This window comes from Chiloscyllium punctatum, chromosome 37 (assembly GCF_047496795.1).
Source record: "Chiloscyllium punctatum isolate Juve2018m chromosome 37, sChiPun1.3, whole genome shotgun sequence".
NCBI classification, from domain to species: domain Eukaryota; kingdom Metazoa; phylum Chordata; class Chondrichthyes; order Orectolobiformes; family Hemiscylliidae; genus Chiloscyllium; species Chiloscyllium punctatum.
This window is the reverse complement of record NC_092775.1, coordinates 31,908,859-31,928,668: the sequence shown is the minus strand read 5'-3', so window position 1 is coordinate 31,928,668 and position 19,810 is coordinate 31,908,859. Positions and strand designations below refer to the sequence as shown.

The 19,810-nt window shown below is 38.9% G+C and overlaps 1 protein-coding gene across 1 annotated transcript in view; it reads left to right on the top strand.

Annotated features, from left to right (window-relative positions):
- LOC140462976 (tyrosine-protein phosphatase non-receptor type 1-like) overlaps nt 1-19,810 on the top strand; it is a 93,290-nt gene that overhangs the window by 52,763 nt on the left and 20,717 nt on the right. Inside the window, exons 2-4 of the mRNA XM_072556549.1 lie at nt 12,268-12,358; nt 17,901-18,001; nt 19,595-19,693. Coding sequence (XP_072412650.1) covers nt 12,268-12,358; nt 17,901-18,001; nt 19,595-19,693 — 291 coding nt within the window. The remainder of the gene's footprint in view (nt 1-12,267; nt 12,359-17,900; nt 18,002-19,594; nt 19,694-19,810) is intronic.

Here is a 19,810-nt window from a genome sequence, read left to right as displayed (position 1 = left end):
GGGAGTCCAGAACTAGAGGGCAAATGTTTAGGGGCAGAGGGGAAAAATTTAAAAGGGACCTAAAAGGCAACTTTTTCACACAGAGGGTGGAGTAAGTGTATACAGTGAACTGTCAGAGGAAGTGATGGAGGCTGGTTCAATTACAGCATTGAATATGCACCTGGGTGGGTATATGAATAGGAAGGGTTTAGGGGGATATGGGCCAAGTGCTGGTAAATGCAACTAGATTAACTTAGGATAGCTGGTGAGCATGGACAAGTTGAACCGAAGGGTGTGTTTCCAAACTGTATGTCTCTAGACTCTGTAACAGTAGATCAGTGCATTGCTTAATTTCTGTATTTGTTCATTTAGTGTCATAAAGCTAAAAAATTCATCCATTAATTGGAAAGCACCTTGTTAACTGTTATATGGTAACATTGCATTATCATTTTTCTGTATTAAAATAGTCCATGTTTTGAGCTGCAACCAAATTATAATCCAAATTAGCATTAACATAGACAGAGGGTATCAGATTTACTTGAAGTAGACTGATGAGCCAATATCTTTAAATCTTTACGACAGGCATTTTGCACATTATTCTAGATGTCAGTCAATAATTTATTTCAGTGGTTTGATCACTCATGTGGACGTTGTTTTCCATGTCATTGTCTATGTCAGTTTTAGCTCAAGATACCAGCTAACTGAAATTAACTAAAATGAAAGCAAATACTGTGGTTACTGGAAACAAATGGTGAATGTGGGAGGAACTTCAGAACTCTTGAAACATTAACTCTGTTTCTCTCCAATGATGCAGTCAGATCTGCTGAGTTTCTTCAACATTCAGTTTTATAACTGACATTAACTTCAAGGCTGCATGTTGTTCAGTGAAAGTTCAGGTATCATTTGTAGTATTGACTTTACTGCTAGATACATGATTCAAATTGCAGAATGTTAAGAATTTGTCTGACAAAGTTTGGCTTTCTTTTTGCAGCAAGCATAAATGCAGATTTAAAGGACTTGCAATTAAGTCTGTTTAAATTCCAAAGGACTTCATGACACTTTAAATACAATTAAAGCACCATTCAAACCTGCAAGCTGTACCATCTAAGAGTGAAGCTGTAAGTTTTCCTCTAAGTCACACAAGTTTAATTCAGATAAATTCAAGGTGCTGCATTTTGGGAAAGCAACTCTTAGCAGGACTTATACATTTAATGGTCAGGTCCGAGGGAGTGTTGCTGAACAAAGAGACCTTGGAATGCAGGTTCATAGCTCCTTGAAAGTGGAGTTGCAGGTAGATAGGATAGTGAAGAAGGCATTTGGTATGCTTTCCTTTATCAGTCAGTATTGAGAACAGGAGTTGGGAGGTCATGTTGAGCCTGTACAGGACATTGAAATATTGTGTGCAGTTCTGGTCTCCTTCCTATCAGAAGGATGTTCTGAAACTTGAAAGGGTTCAGATGAGATTTACAAGGATGTTGCCAGGGTTGGAGGATTTGAGCTATAGGGAGAGCTGAACAGGCTATAGAGGGCATAGGTTTAGGGTGAGAAGGGAGAGATATAAAAGGGATCTGAGGGGCAACCTTTTCACGCAGAGGGTGGTACGTGTATGGAATGAGCTGCCAGAGGAAGTGGTGGAGGCTGGTACAATTGCACCATTTAAGAGGCAATTGGATGGGTATATGAATAGGAAGGGTTTGGAGTGATATAGGCCGGGTACTGTATGGTGGGACTAGATTGGGTTGGGATAACTGGTCGGCATGGACAACTTGGACTGAAGGGTCTGTTTCCATGCTGTACATCTGACTGTATGACTCTATGATCCTGATTTTGAAGTTTATTGTCATGTTTTCACTGTCACCGGGTCAAAATTCTGGAACACATCTTGAACAATGCCTTTGGTCTATCTAAAACATGGACTACGGTTATACAAGAAGGTGGCTCATTGCCACTTTATTGACAATTAGGGATTGACAACAAATACTAGTTTTTCCAGTGAGGCCTGCACACCATGCACAGATTTATTTTGGAAAACTTTGAATGTGGAAGCAAGGGAAATTCTAATTTTTGTTTGTTTCTATTGGTGATAAATATTGGTCTTGTTCTTAAACATGCATTGATAACTGCTTAGGAATATGTTCAGTGACTACGCTATGGTTGTCAAGTTGCTAACAGTTTATCAAGCTAAGTTTCACAATGGGATCTGAATTACCCATTATTACCATCTGTTGCAGTCATAAACTGGGAGCTCATGTGGGATTGAAATTTGGGAATTTAAGAGGGATGTCTGAATCTTTAAAAATTAGACATAGAGGTGTACGACACAAAAATGCTCCATGTCCATAGCCTTGTATGCCTTTGGCATAGCAAGGGCACATATAAATATTTTGAGAGCTTCTGCCTCTACCACCCTCACAAGCAGAGCGTTCCAGATTCCTGCCACTTGCTGGGTGACAGTGTTTCCTTGCATCTTGTTTTTTGCACCTTAATCTATGCCCCCTGTCGCTGATCCCATCCAAATAGAAAAATGTCTTCATGGCTACCCTATCTATGTCCCTCATAATTTTCTACTTCTCAATTGTGTCATCTTTCAATCATCTTTCCTCTAAAGAAACCAACACCAGTCCAATCCAGTCTCTCTTGGACTGTCCAATCTCTCTTCTTAATTGCAACTCCAGCCCAGCCAACATCCTGCTAAATCTGTACCCTGTCCAACGCTTTCATGTGCTTCCGATTAATGTGGATTACAGAATTGCATGCATTACTCTAGTTGTGGCCTAACCAACATTTTATTCCGTTCCAACATAACCCCTTTGCTCTTAAACTCTCTCTGCCTTGGCTAATAACAGTAACTATCACGCCTGCTGCCTTAATCACTTTATCCTCCTGTCTTGCGACCTTAAAAGGACTGGTAGTCTTGCATACCAAGGTCTCTCTGAACACCAGTGCTGCTTAACGTTCATCATCTATTTCCTTGCCTTGTTTGTCTTGCCTAAGTGCATTGCCTCACGTTTACCTGGATTGAATTCTGTTTGCCACTGACCAACCCTTTTGACCAACCCATTTTTATTTTCATGTAATCTAAGGCTGTCCCTCCTCACTATTTATCACCCCCAGCAATTTTTACATCATCTATGGCCTTTACTGATCAACCCTGACTAATCAAATGAGTATGTGGAGATACCGGGTATAAAAATGGCAGTGGAATTACATGGACTAGAATTTCAAAATGGCTTTAGTTATTCTGATACACTGACATAGAATGTGTAACAGTGCACTGCTTGAAATCTTTTACTGCAGCTACACTGTGTTAGTGGACAAATTGCGCATAGAAATCAAAGATGATATAACGGCAGGATACTTTAAGTGGTCAGCATTCTGAGTTAAAAGAAGGAAAGCTGAAATTGATATGTCATCATTAGAAATAACTAAAATTCAGTTAGAAAATAAAAAAATGAAAAGTTGAGTGAGAAGAAAAGAAAAATTAGAAAGGAGGAGAAAGATAAACCAAGAAATGGGAAGAATAATGAATGAAAAGAGCAATAGAAAGGGAAGGAGGAGAAAAAATAGAACTGGAAATGAGAAGACAAAGGAAAGGAAATCTATGGGAAGTAACATGGAATTAAAGATCCTTACACCTCCAAGAGAAGGCAATCTGGCATCACTTGGCTAGACACATTCTTAGAATAAAAGAGCGAAATGATAGTTGTATAGACTTTTTGAGAGTATGTTTTCAATTGTGTATAACTAATGTTGTACGACTGTTTGCTTGCAATTTATATTTCTTGACTAAATAGTGATAGTTTTCATCTGGCTGATAACTGTGATCACTTTATCATCACGGATCCACATGAACCAATCACATATTTAAATCTACATTTAAGGAACCGATAGCATAGCTGTATAATCGCTGGACTGTTTTTCCAGAGACCTAGGACATGTTCTAGAGACCTGGGTTTGGCTTCAGCCACACCAGATGGTGGAATTTGAATTTTAAAATGAAACCTTGAATTGAGAGTCTCATGATGACCATACATCCATTGTCAATTGTCAGGAAAAACCAGTTTCGTTCAGTGATGTCCTTCAGGGAAGGAAATTGGTATCCTTACCTGGTCTGGCCTATATGGGACTCCAGACGTGCAGCAATGTGGTTGACTCATAGCTGCCCTTTGGGCAACTAATGAATGTTGGCCTAACCAATGGCAACCTCATCCCCTGAATGAATTAAAAACAAATTCATCTGTAAATCACTAAGAAAGCATTTAACTTTAAATATGCAAAGAATATACTAAGGATTTGTTTTATTTTTCTCTCACCATTTGTGCTTATGTGCCAGTGCCTTTCGTTGAATGCCATGAAATACTTCTGATCTGTAACGTAATGAGGTTTTGAGCTGCTACTGTCTTCTTTCTTTTTGCCCTGATCTTCTAACTACAGACTTCTCATTCTCTGCTTTAAACCTGCCCGACCATTCAAATATTTGCTGCAGAAGAACTCTTCCACGTTGAGTGTTGAGCGATTTATTTTTTAAAAATAGATTCACTCAGGTATGGGTGTCACTGGCTGGCCCTTCCCTGATTGTCCTTGAGAGAGTTTTGGTGAATTGCCTTCTTGACCGCTGCAGTCCACTTGGGGCCAAGGAGGATCGAAGTAGAAGAAAGTATTTTGCAGTTGACTTTTTTTTTTGTATTGAATATACTGCAGCACCTTCTTTATGTAGAAATATGGTTAGATGTTATTGACAGAATGAACATTAATTGCAAATTTTGTTGGGAAAATGTTTTTGTTCCACATTCCCAAATTCATAAAATTAATCTTGTGCAACTGTTCAATAGCAATGGAAAGTATTCCATTTTTACAAGCTTGTACCTTTTTAGCCAAACCAAATATGGACGCAGAAGGTATAGTTTTGTTCAAAACTGAACACTACTATGGATGGGCATATTAGTTTGTTCTACTCAATAGTGTAAGACAGTATGATTTTTCAGTTGTCAGAGTGATTTAAGGGTATTAAACCATTTGTTTGAGACAGTCATTTTCAAATGCATTGCATGTGATGTAAAGATTTTTCTGACACTTGCACTTAAAAGATGACAGATTTCAACACCATAAATATAAAGCGCTCTCTTTGAATTAGCTTTCTTAAATATACTGGAATTTTAATAAATACTGATTTATCTTTATACTGTTGAGATTGATTGATTTAGTTCTTGGGAGAAATTATACCTAATTAGATTGTATAAAGTGGAATCTTAAGGTGTACAAAATTTGTGAATTGACTGAATTTGTAGGTTTTCTTTCAGCTTAATAGAAAGCTCAGACACACAAAGTTTACATCTACACATACATTGAGCTAATATAAGTATATCATACTAAAATGTGGAAATTTACCAGTTTACATTAAACAACGCAAATAAGGGAACTCCATCACCACTGGGGATGTGATGGCCTCATGGTGTTATTGTTGGACTGTTAACCCAGAGACCCAGATAATGTCTGGGGGCCACGGTTTGAATCCTGCCATGGTGGATAGAATTTGAATTCAATAAGCCTATCTGGAATTAGGAGTCTAATGATGACCATGAATCTCTTGTCAGAAAAACTCATTGGGGAAAAAAAACCCGTTGTTACCTGGTCTAACTTATGTGACTCCCAAGCACAGCAATATAGTTGACTCTTAACTGCTCTTTGGGCAATTAGGGATAGGCAGTAAATGCCCTAATCCTGTCTGGAAGTTAGCTACATGGTCTGCACTGCATCAGCTACAACATTTGGGTTTCTTAACACTTGATACTTCAATATGCCTAGAATCTTATCACCTGTGTACAATTGTATCTTACTGTGTTAGAGATATCAGTGATGTTTGGCAGCTCTTGTTGACCACATTTTTGGCAAGCACTGCTTGTTATGTGCTTTCTCAAAGTGTAGTGCTGGAAAAGCACTGTATGTCAGGCAGCATCTGAGGGACAGGAGAATCGATGTTTTGGGCATAAGCCCTTCAGGCCTTCCTGATGAAGGGCTTATGCCCGAAATGTCGATTCTCCTGCTGCTCGGATGCTGCCTGACCTGCACTTTTCCAGCACTACACTGTTAACTCTGACCTTCAGCATCTGTAGTCCTTACGCTTTTTCCTAGCTTTCTCTGAAAGGACTGTACAAGTGACTAAACAAATAAAAGCTACCCTGGCTGGAGTCTACAGGATACGACATGGAAGCGCCTTCAATTTTTTTTCTTTTTCTGTTCTGGTTTGTGAGACCATATTGGCTTTATTGATGGTTCAGATTATCAAACTTGATCAGTACTACAGACATTGTCAAAAAAGACTGTTGAAATCCTTGTGTTACTGATATCAAGTTTAGCTTATGACCTATATAAAGCAGACACTACCCCCTTGTTATCTGAAAATGAATCTTATTAAGGGTCACATGAGTTTTTTATTCTGAAAGTTACCATGTCAGTTTTAAAATCAACTGGAGGTTTAGAAACAAAATATCTTGTATCTTTGCCGCAGTTAATGGATAGTAGTGTGAATTCAGCAATGTGCACTAAGCATTTTTACACTGTCAAAATAAACAAACTGTATAAATGGATACAAGTGTTGGATCTTACAAATTGATTAAATACTTGAAAAAGAGCAATGAGTTATCAAGAGAAATTGTGTTAATATTTCAGTGTAAGATGCATACTGAGAATACCACTGTAGGCTGCTCAGGTCATAAGCAATCATCCCAATGCAAACATTAATTTTAATTTTTTTCGTATTATAACAGCAAGTTTTTGACACCGCATCGTTTATGTACATTTCTAATGTTTCACATTTCCCCCATTAAGTGGTAATTCTGTGGATCCACTTGTTTTTCTTGCCTTACCTGCTGCTCGTAGCAATCTATTTATTCCCACTTCCTTTCTCTTTCCCAGTTTCAACATTTTTCCCTTCATGTATTTATTAGAGGTTATTAAATCGACTTGAACATATTTTCAGGTTCTGCATTGTCGATTGTAAAAACACATTTTTTTCTTAAGTTTTAAGTTGCTCCCTGACCATCATAAATAAGACCTCTAATTGTCAACTTCCATAGAAGTAGTTAACTTTTTTTATTTGCTTTATCAAAATCATCCATGTTGTTGAATGACAACCTGTGCAAGAATTCTTGAATCGAAAGTGTTTCATGACTTCAGAGTGTCCCAAATCACTTGGCAGATCATGAGTTACTTCAGAAGTCTAGTCACTTTAATAGGATATGTGCTTTCATATCCTATTAACTCAGCACATAGCAAGATACAGCAAAAAGCAATGAAAAACCAAAACAAATGTGGATGCTAGAAATCAGAAACAAAAATGGAAGTTGCTGATAAAACTCAGGAGATCTGTTTTCCCTGGAGCGTCGAAGGCTGAAGGCTGACCTTTATAGAAGTTTACAAAATTGTGAGGGGAATGGATAGGATAAATAGACCAAGTCTTTTCCCTGGGGTCGGGGAGTCCAGAACTAGAGGGCGTAGGTTTAGGGTGAGAGGGAAAAGATATGAGAGACCTGAGGGGCAACCTTTTCACACAGAGGGTGGTATGTGTATGGAATGAGCTGCTAGAGGAAGTGGTGGAGACTGGTAACAGTTGCAACATTTAAAAGGCATTTGGATGGGTATATGAATAGGAAGGGTTTGGAGGGATATGGGCCAGGTGGGGCTAGATTGGGTTGGGATATCTGGTCGGCATGGACGGGTTGGACCGAAGGGTCTGTTTCCATGCTGTTCATCTCTATATCTCCATGACTCTAGATCTGGCAGCATCTGTGGAGAGAAATCTGAGTTAATGTTTTGGGTCCAGTAGTGACTCTTCAGGACTGTTTTGAAGTTGAGTTTTTCCAGCAATTTGTTTTCAAATGCAATAAACGATACTTGTTTTCTTTACTGTTCTTTAACTAGGGCTGGGAGAATCCCTATGCTGTTCAAGTGCTATGGGCTTGGTTATGTTCCCCTAATGGGTCAGATGACCTTCTGCTTAAATGTTTCATTGGATTGTGTCTTTTGAGCTGGATCACTTTTTCTTATTTGAAAGTAGTATTGCACATTTTGTTTAATTGCACATGATATTAAAAACTGCTTTAGGATGGAATTCCAATCATTCAACCATAGACAAAACCTGAATATGACTGTAGGGGTTCTTAAGGGTAGTGACTGAGCCCCATCTTTAGCTGCTTCATCAATGACTTTCCCTCTGGTATAGGGTCAGAAGTGGGGATGACAATTACACCATTCACTTTTTCTAAAGTCCGGAAGGAGTCTGTACCAATATGCCGCAAAATGTGAACAACATTCAGGATTAAATTATTAAATAACAAGTAACATATGTGCCAGACACTGACCATCTCCCAACAAAAAATATACCTATCTCCTTTTCATATTCAATGATCGTATCAACTCTGAATCATCCGTTATCAACATTCTAGAGATTGCTATTGTCTAAAAACAGAATTAGATCAGCCATATTAACGCAACAGCTACAATAGCAAGTCAAAGGCTACGAATTCTACGGTGAGTAACTAGGCTCATAACTCTACCGTCTACAAGAGAGAAGTGTAATGGAATACTGTCTATATGACTGGACAGATTCAATTTCAATAACACTTGAGCTCAACACCATTCAAAACACAGCAGCTCTTTTCGCACCTAATCCATGTTCTTAAGCTTTCACTACCTCCAGTACCAACATACAACGGCCAAATGTATGTGTCATCTATAAGATGCACTGCAGCAACTCACCCATACTCCTCCAACAGCATCTTCGAACCCACAATCTCTACCATCTATAAGGGCCAGGGCAAAAGATAAATGGAAAAATTACCAGCAGAACTCCCTCCATGCCACATACTGTTCTGACTTGGGAATATAATGCTGTACTGTCACTGGGTCAGAATCCTGGAACTCACTTTCTAACAGTACTCTGAATGTACCTCTGCCACATGAACAGCAGCAATTCAAGATGATCCTCCATGCCCACTGTTTCCAGTGGGTATTTTGGGGAAGGGCAGAATTATCATAATTGTGAAGAGCTTGGTTGTGGAGTTTACTGTGTTGCTTTTGATTATAAGGGAGTGGGGAGCCTTCAGCATTCAGTTATGGCCTGTGCCCTATGCGTCAGGGGAGGAGGTGTAGGTGCTGCCAATCATAGGCAGTGTTCATCAACCAAGATATAAAGGGTGCATGCTGTCAAGCTCAGTCTGGGCTGTCCTATCTGATCTGTGTGGCTCCCAAGGGCAGTGGGCCTGTGCAGCCTTACAAGGAAATGCTTTTGGTATGTGGCATATCCAGGTGCAGGCATTTGCTCCAGTGAGTGGTCTGAAGCTTGGTGGGTGTGAGTCGTCTGGTGAAGGCTTCAGTGAACAGTATTGTAATAAGCAGTGTTAAAATTAATCTTTTCAACGTTCCATGAGATTTCTAGTACTAACAACTTAGCAATGTTAAAGTGAAACAATGTTAAATGTGGACTCTCTGCATTTGGACACCACCTTCTGGAAGTCTGTGACTTCTCCACTCTCTTGAATCATCTGATTTTATCTAAAAACCTGATCAAATTTTCATTCAAGATGATTGAATGTGATTTATCTTTATCAGTTCATATGAGATCTCTTTTGGATGCGTATTCAAGTGACAGATGAGTTCCTGTTATGACTTTTAAAACTTAATGTTAGGCCAATCCGTTCATTATTGCCAGTTTTGTTCTTCCTTTTAATTTGAACAGCATGGAACATTTGCTTCCCTCCACAACACAAGGTGTGACCCATCTGGTTTGGGTGACTTAGCCTCTTTGAGCACTGCCTTTGACCATTTTACTCATTTAAAGATACTATAACTGCAAGTTGTTGAGACATTATGACAGCGGTGACTGATATAACTCCAGATGCTGGTATCCTATCACTAAATCACCTTTATTTCCTCGCGGAAAGGCCATGACACCTGACCTAGCTTCCTGAAAGCCAGCTCTGTGAATGTAGGTGGCATGTAACGCACAGTAGATCACCTTTTGTGCACAGTGTTTCAGAAGAAATTGTTTCTAATTTCAGGCAGCAACATGCCCTGTGTCGCATCTCAGTTTCTGCTTGATGGGGAGGGAGAACCCATGGGTTCCAGAGCAGTCAGACTGGCAGTTGAGCCAGGCACATTTTGTTTCCATGCAGTTTGCGGGTTTGTAGTTTTCATATGGTCCACGTGCTTGTTCAGGACTGTCTCACGTACCCAACGTCACTGGGTCAGCCATGCCCTTTACCCTTCTCGGGCCATTTCCATCGTTCCTACAGCAAAGTTCTTTCCCTAAAGTAAAATGACTCTTTTACTTCAAGTCTTGTGTCCAGCATTGACATTCCTATTGCTATTTCATTCTACCCAATCAGACCCCTCCAAGGCAGGGAAGATCAGAGTTAACCTTGTGTGGAGTTTTCTCCCCATTAGCAACTCCGGTGACGTTATCCCTGTAGTTGCATGACGGGTGGTTCGATAATTAAATGGGAAGTGGGAGAGTTTGTTATCTAGTGAAGCCGTAGGCTGTTTCTTTAAGCCGGCCTTCAAAGTTTGAACTGATCTTTCTGCCACACCATTGGATGACAGATGGTATGGAGCTGTCCTTAGATGTAAGATATTATTCAAACGTATGAAATATTCAAATTCCCTGTTGATAAATGTTGGCCTGTTTGTGTCCAGGTAACTTTCCCCATCCCAGATGTGGCACAATGTTTACAACTCTAGCTCTTCAATTCTGAACCAACGTTCCTCAAACTGCAAATGCTTAGCACAGATGTGTTGACTCTGGGTCACATTGGCTTCCACAAACAAACTGAAGACTTTGCTTTTACGAATCTAGAAATGTTCACCAATCGTGTTCACCAGTCAGCTTCATTCCCTGTACTTGCATCACTGTGGCTTCTGAGCTCACATGACAGTTGTTCTCACTGCAAGTAGGCCTTTTGGTTGAAGTCTTTTATCCTCTCCCACTTACTTCACTCTGGAGTGTTTATTTCTTGCACTGAACCTTGGTTAAAGCACCAATGTCTCCCCTTGTATCAAATTATCGCAGTCAGACTTCACCTTTTACAGTATCTCTTTTGAAAGACACTATTTATTATTTTCATTAATTTGTTTTCCACCCTCCTCTTAAGAGTATGTCTGGATGATTTTGGGTGAACAGTGTAAATATTATATTGGGGTCAACTTCTGGAAATGCTGCAAGTTTAATCACTGACCAGACAGGCTAGTTTGGTAATGTTACTCCACTAATGTATGGAGTTCGTTTTTGTTGCATCTGTTGCTTTAATCGGTAATCTAACTCTCATGCATACTATGGATGAAGGTGTGAAGGTGTTGAGCTTGTTTTGGAGTATCAGAATGTTGTGTACACAAAAAACTGAAGTTGGATTCCAAATGTCAGAAATGTGTCAGAAAGTCGGTTAGCGCTGCTGCATCACAGCGCTAGAGACCCGGGTTCAAGTCCCGCCTTGGGCGACTGTCTGTATGGAGTTTGCACATTCTCCCCGTGTCTGTGTGGGTTTCCTCCCACAGTCCAAAAAATGTGCAGGTTAGGTGAATTGGCCATGGTAAATTGCCCACAGTGTTAGGTGAAGTGGTAACTGTAGGGGAATGGGTCTGAGTGGGTTGCTGTTCAGAGGTTTGGTGTGGATTTGTTGGGCTGAAGGGCCTGTTTCCACACTGTAAGTAATCTAAATCTAAAATCTAAGCCAAGACTGTCTCTGTGACTAGCATGAGTGGAGTGGAGAAGAAATAAACACCTTTTTGGTGACCTGGAACAGAAGTTAAGAAAGGAAGATTATGGAGAGATCAGCAAATGAAAAGCAGGGAAAGTGCACCCCTTCCACATGAATAATATTGGATTTTGGTTTTTAATTAACACTGACTAGTAATTAAGCAAAACTATTTGTTTTTAAAAGCATCAGTATTGCTTACCTTTAGTACTATTCATTTTATTTCTATTTTGAAACTCCAGATCCCAAAGTCAATCATTTTTGATTTAAAAAGTACCTTGGTTTAAACATAGTAGCTCCTTTCACTGTAAATTATTTGAAGACAATTAATGTTGCAATCAAATTGTTTATTTTTAAAGAAAAGTGGAGAAAGGTTGTTGAAATTATTTGCACTGTTTGTATTACAGTTTTAATAAGCTAACTGCTTTGAGCAGGAATTTGCAAGTTTTTGTTTTCTTGGTACCACTGTGCATGCTGGTTATACTGTTAGGCTATAGTAGCCCTGAAGCCTCATTGACAATTTCCCATTTTGCAATTCCAGGAAATCCGACATCAAGCCAGTGACTTCCCTTGTAAAGTAGCCAAGCTTCCAGAAAATAAAAATCGGAACAGATATAGAGATGTCAGCCCCTGTAAGTACAATGGGAAGGGTCTTGATCACTGTAAAAGGTGTGTTTGTATTGCATCCCAATTTCCTGCTGGAAAGGAATTTACTCTAAGTATTAATTGAAAAAATAGAGAACCTGGTGTATTTAACATTGGTATTTGTTAATCTACAGTATTAACTATTGCTCTAGATGTCAACCATTCATTTACTGCATTTTTAATCTAAGCCAGCAGTTTGACACCTTTGTACTATTCAGAATTATGTTAAGTGAATGATTTTGTTCATTGCAGTTTCAATTTGATCTATTATTGATGGACTTTTGTCCTTTTTACCAAAAATACCAATTGCCCTCTAAATAACTGATATAAAGTGAGCAGGCAGGTATAGACAGAATAGATCGAGTGAATCCTTAGAGTATGAAGGAAGTAGGGGTATACTTAAGAGGGAAATCGGGAGGGCAAAAAGGGGACATGAGATAGCTTTGGCAAATAGAATTAAGGAGAATCCAAAGGGCTTTTACAAATATATTAAGGACAAAAGGGTAACTAGGGAGCGAATACGGCCCCTTAAAGGTCAGCAAGGCAGCCTTTGTGTGGAGCCACAAAATGAGGGAGATACTAAATGGATATTTTGCACCAGTATTTACTGTGGAAAAGGTTATGGAAGATATAGACTGTAGGGGAATAGATGGTGACATCTTGCAAAATGTCCAGATTACAGAGGAGGAAGTGCTGGATGTCTTGAAACAGATAAAAGTGAATAAATCCCCCGATCAGGTGTACCTGAGAACTCTGTGGAAAGCCAGGGAAGTGATTGCTGGGCCTCTTGCTGAGATTTGGTATCATCAATAGTCACAGGTGAGGTGCTGGAAGACTGGAGGTTGGCAATCGTGCCACTGCTTAAGAAGGGCGGGAAAGACAAACCAGGGAACTATAGACTGGTGAGCCTGACCTCGGTGGTGGGCAAGTTGTTGGAGGGAATCTTGAGGGACAGGATGTACATGTATTTGGAAAGGCAAGGACTGATTAAGGATAGTCAGCATGGCTTTGTGCGTGGGAAATCATGTCTCTCAAACTTGATTGAGTTTTTTGAAGAAGTAAGGGTTTAGAAGGATATGGGCCGGTGCTGGCAGGTGGGACTAGATTGGGTTGGGATATCTGGTCAGCATGGACAGATTGGACCGAAGGGTCTGTTTCCATGCTGTACATCTCTATGACTCTATGACTGTAAGTAACAAAGAGGATTGATGAGGGCAGAGCAGTAGATGTGATCTATATGGACTTCAATAAGGCATTCGACAAGGTTCCCTATGGGATACTGATTAGCAAGGATAGATCTAGTGGAATATAGGGAGTACTAGCCATTTGGATACAGAACTAGCTCAAAGGTAGAAGACAGAGGGTGGTGGTGGAGGGTTGTTTTTCAGACTGGAGGCCTGTGACCAGTGGAGTGCCACAAGGATCGGTGCTGGGCCCTCTACTTTTTGTCATTTTACATAAATGATTTGGATGCGAGCATAAGAGGTACAGTTAGTAAGTTTGCAGATGACACCAAAATTGGAGATGTAGTGGACAGCGAAGAGGGTTACCTCAGATTACAACAGGATCGGGACCAGATGGGCCAATGGGCTAAGAAGTTGCAGATGGAGTTTCATTCAGATAAATGCGAGGTGCTGCATTTTGTAAAAGCAAATCTTAGCAGGACTTAGGACCTTATCATTAAAGGTGTATAAGGAGTGTTGCTGAACAAAGAGACCTTGGAGTGCAGGTTCATAGCACCTTGAAAGTGGAGTTGCAGGTAGGTAGGATAGTGAAGAAGGCGTTTGGTATGCTTTCCTTTATTGGTCAGAGTATTGAGTACAGGAGTTGGGAGGTCATGTTGCAGCTGTACAGGACATTGGTTAGGCCACTGTTGGAATATAGTTTGCAGTTATGGTCTCCTTCCTATTGGAAAGATGTTGTGAAACTTGAAAGGGTTCAGAAAAGATTTACAGGAATGTTGCCAGGGTTGGAGGATTTGAGCCATAGGGAGAGGCTGAACAGGCTGGGGCTGTTTTCCCTGGAGCGTCGTAGTCTGAGGGGTGACCTTATAGAGGTTTACAAAATTGAGGGGCATGGATAGGATAAATAGACAAAGTCTTTTCCCTGGGATTGGGGAGACCAGAACTAGAGGGCATAGGTTTAGGGTGAGAGGGGGAAAGATATAAGAGACCTAAGGGGCAACGTTTTCACACAGAGGGTGGTACGTGTATGGAATGAGCTGCCAGAGGAAGTGGTGGAGAATGGTATAATTGCAACATTTAAGAGGCATTTGGATGGGTATATGAATAGGAAGGGTTTGGAGTGATATGGGCCGGGTGCTGGCAGGTGGGACTAGACTGGGTTGGGATATCTGGTTAGCATGGACAGGTTGGACTGAAGGGTCTGTATCCATGCTGTACATCTCTATGACTCTGACCTCAGAGAACCTTAAAGCAAACAGTGCATATTTTAAGAGGAAAAACACATATCTTCCCTGAATCATTAACTATACATTTGGCGCACCTCATTGCCAAGTCATAGTCGGGGCCACTGGTTTACTATTAACTAATTAATTATTTTTAACAAAACTGATATGATTTTACAGCATTGTTGAATGCAGTCCTTGATCTTTTATCAAAAATGACAGTTGCCAGCTTGAAGTTGTGCCCATAGTTTTGACTGTTATGCGACGTGATGAAGAGAACATTGAGCATGGTTAAAGTAATCAGTTAATTTATTCTGAATAAATTGCTGAAATGACAAAATGAATAATTGTCAAACTAGTTCATTTTTCATTATGGCCTTTACAATTGGGAGCAAACTAAGTTCCACTACAAAAAAGTGGCAAAGCATATGCTCCACATATATAGTGTCTTGAACTTTAAAATTCTCCTCTTGTATAGTTTTGGAGTTTGACAAGTGTGTGAACAGTTAAGTCTTAGTACTGTATGGTGCAGTGGTAGTATCCCTATCTCCTGAGTTTAAATCCCACCTACTCTAGAGCTGTATTATAGCACAACTGAAGAGACCACCCTGACACAACTTTCTATTTTAAATGGTAATTGACCTAATTATAGCATTGAGTTGTATGCGTGGAAAATTGAAAAAGAAATATTGATTGAGTATATGGTTTGATCAGAAGAATGTAATCAAAATTTATGAATTAAAAACAGTCCTGTCTGACTACTGTCCATAAGCCTTGAAAATGTTTGAGGTGTCTGATCTTACCATGAACCTTGACTTGTGATTAATGTTTACTTGGGTGCCTTCCTTGTTTGAAGAGCTTGGTTTCCCATGGTCACTCTAAACCCTGTCATCCTCCCTTCTCCAGCCTACTGTCATTGGTCTTGTGCTTTAACAGTTTGTCAGTACTCATTTATTGCCTTCTCCTGTAACCAGTTCAAACCCAGAACCCATTGGCTACCATTGCATCGAATAGCCGAGACTCTTTAAACTGAGTTTAGAAATATAGCTACTTTTAGTAAAACGCTATGAAGTGTAAATAGGGCACTTCCAGAAGTGAGATGGAACAGGATGGAAGAGAAACCTGTTCAAAGTATGCAGAAGGGGGGAGAAATGATCTGCGGCAAATTGAATTGCAATTTTTGTTTACAAATGGAGCCACAACAAAAAAGTGTGATTGAAGTGACCCGAAGAACTGCAGGACAGATAAATGCAAGAAGATTAACAAAGAAAATCTAATGCAGTGCATCAAATAGTAATCAATAAAAGTTTGTGACTTTTATTAATTTGGCTACCTACATTGAAGATTAGAGATAGTTTGCCTTTTCTACAGCAGGCCAGCATTCCCAATCGACTACATTCTGTTTTTAAATTCAAGCCACAGACTTAAGGTACTATAAGGGGAGTATGTACTTTTGAATATTATGACCTTCAGAGATAATTTCTTTTTAAGAAGGAATTCAAGCTTCCAATTAATAGCTGAAAGGATGATGAGATTTCACCATTTAGGACTTTACTGTAACAAGACAAAGTGCTATTAACTAAACTATCTTTGTTAGCATTTTATTCTTTAAATTTCAATAAAATGTTTCCCTTTTTGTTATCTAATAGCAAACTAGCTTCAAGTACAGTGTAAAGTATATGTATGAAGTAGACATCCAAATTTCTCTCAGTCACATGTGTTTCTTGGCATTCAAAAAATCACATATTCTATTCATTTCTTACTCTGGAAACTTTTACAGTTAGAACTATTTCTCTGCACGATTTCTTTTGAGAATCTTTCTTTTCTGCAAGCCAGCAAATCTCTCATCCTTGTTTTACTCTTCAAGAATTTTCTTTTCAATCCAATTATTAGCTCCTAACCACATTCCTGTGTGGTGAACTATAGTGTCTTATTGACCACAGCTATTCTCCAAGATCCTGACTGAGAATTTTCAGGGATATCTTCAGCTCTTCCCAAATCCAAGGTAATATGAATCTGGGGCTTTTATCACTTGTGTAGTTGATTCAAGGTCCTGAATTATCTTGGAATTAAATGGACAGTTTGTAGCACAGCTGTTTCTAACTTCTAACAGATTCTCAACACTATTTTTTCTGATACTTTGCTACTGACAGCCTATCCACTGTTAGCACATATGCTGCTCCTGTTGTTTCCAAATGGACCTTCTAATCTTCTGCAATCGAGTCTTGCTGTCAGGCAAATAGCAGAGCAGGTCACATGATTCCTTTCAGTTATTTTAAAGATGTAGTCCCGAAGTATAGCAATCATTTAAAGCTCATAATTGTAACAAAACGCCTTGAGCCAGGAAACACAAGTCACTTTGAAATGACACTTCACATCCTAGAGAAAATTAAGCGTTGTATTTTTTAACCTTGCTACAACAGCAAATCAAAACATCTTCATTTAATATAACCTATGATTTTGTTTAGAAATTGAAATTGATGTGAATCCCTTAGTTGTAATGGGCCAGCTTTGAAAACTTGGATTTTGCTGTGCAGAAAAGCACTGCAGAATTTCTCCTTTTGTATCTCCCTTTCAAGAAAAAAAATCATTCCCACACTCCTTTAAAAAAAATATGCTTGTTTCATCGTGAGTTTTATACTAAATTAATTTTAGTGCAGCATGGTCAATAGACCCAACATTTCTTGATCTCTTAAGGTGAATTGCATCTTTCTTCAGTTTAGTTTACTGCTGTATGCATAATGAAACTGACAACAATATTTACAAATATCTGAAAGATTTGGTTTTCTATGTTAACTTTGTTAAAATTGGTTATAGTTTCATTTTAAGACATGTGACCAACAGACCAGTAACAGATTTTGGATCTTTTAAGCTGGACTGTCCCAGACCTATTGAACTACTTATGCTATTTGTCCTAGTTGACATCTTCTGAAGAATGCAATTTATGCGTTGTCTCTCTCAAAACTGCAAAGTCACCCAACTAGTTAGTTAATGTTACTTTACTTTAAACATGTGTCCTGTGTTGCAGCTTGATTGGTATGTCCTGACCATTCATGTTTTGTCAAAACTATAAATGAAGTATAATGCTCACCAGTAATCTTTTTTTTTCTGTAAACATGAAGTTGATCACAGTCGAATTAAGCTACAACAAGGTGATAATGATTATGTGAATGCAAGCTTGATTAAAATGGAAGAGGCACAAAGGAGTTACATTCTGACTCAGGTGAGAAATTTTAAGAGGCACGCAGAACAAAATAAATTTTCCTTTAACTACACAAGTTTTATTTAGCATAGATGTCAGTATATTATTGGTGCTAAGTCTCCAGTTAATTCCTGAAATACCACTTTGAGCATTCAGCATCAACAAAGACATCAAGTTAAGGGAAGATGAGACTCCAGAATTAAATATTCTATCTTTTCATATGCAATGTGGTTCAGTAAAATTTAATATTGTCCAAACTCATTTGATTTGATTCCTTTTCTCTAGCAGCAAGGAAGCTTTGGTTCTGTATGTTTGGGACTTGCAACAAACATAGGTTTAAAAGTAAGATGTGATTGCCCATTGTCACCTTTCCCTCCATGTTGTTGAATTTAAAAAGCTAAACATAAATTACAAACTCTTTTCTGACTACAGCTAAAGTTGTGTTTTGCAAAAAGTATATAAATTCAATTATTGGAATTCTGTGGTACCTGTTATGGATGTGTATTTTTAGCAGTTGTACAATATTTCATGTAAAAAAATCTGAAGTTTTTGCTTCCCTGAATATTGAAGTATGCCTTTTAAGTTTCCAATAACTAATATAATTCAGAAGTTAGAAATTCATATTAAAGCATATTGATCCAGCCATTAACTCTTGCAGATATGTGAATTGGAAGTATGTGATATTATAAACACCATATTATAAAAAGTCATGCTTCAAATTTGATCCAGTGCCATTTGGAAATATGCAGAAAAATTGCTTTCAACTTCCAATTTTGTCACTTCTGGGTCAATGGGATTTGAATCGAGATTTTCCAGCCCAGGGTATGGACACTACCACTGCCAAAAGGCAACCCCTCCACCCCCAAAAGAACCTTTTATTCTGAGCATGATTTAAGGGACATGCATTTATAGAATGTATTTCACAATCTTAGAATATCATGAAGCACATTGATACCAATTAATAATTACTTTTTGAAGTGGTCAGTTGTAAAGTAGAAAACTGTGACAGCCAGTTTGCATACAGCAAGGTTTTCCAAGCAGCAATGAGATATGTAATCAGGTACTTTCTTATAGTGAACTTGACTGACCGATAAGTACTGGCCAGAGCACTGGAAGTACTCGCCTGCTTTTGGTAGAATAATGAGATCAATAGTGATTGGAGTGTGAGATCTCTTTTATGTCCTCTTTAAAAGGGAGGCAAATTTTAAAGCAGCTATCTCATTTGAAAGATGACATCTCCATCAGTTAATCACTGACTACAATGCTGATGTGCCAGATTGGATTTTATGTTCTGGAGTTGGCGTTCAGCCTGCGGTTTGAGTGAGGTGAGAGGGCTGACAATGAACCTCTTTATAAAAAAACTTAGAATACACCATTTGAAGCTTTCAAATCTCAGAGCCTGCTAATATTCAGACTTGTGTGAGAAGTTAGTAACTTTGATTTGTAGAACTTAAGTTTTTTAGATTTTTGTGCTGCAAGCCAGCAGGCAAGATTAACGTTTAACGTTAATTTTTTTAAAAACTGCCTTCTCGACACAGATGCTATTGGACCTGCTGGGTTTTTTCCAGGAATTTTTATTTTTGTTCCTAATCAATGTTTGTTTTGGGTTTATAGGGTCCTCTTCCAAATACCTGTGGTCATTTCTGGGAAATGGTTTGGGAGCAGAAATCTAGGGGCGTTGTCATGCTCAACAGAGTGATCGAAAAGGGATCAGTAAGTAATTGACTATATTCCTGTTCATCTTGAGTCATTGACAGTTTCAACAGCTCTGTGCAATCTGTAGTCAAAAATGGTATGAAACTAGATGTTTTCTCATTTGAAAATAATTAG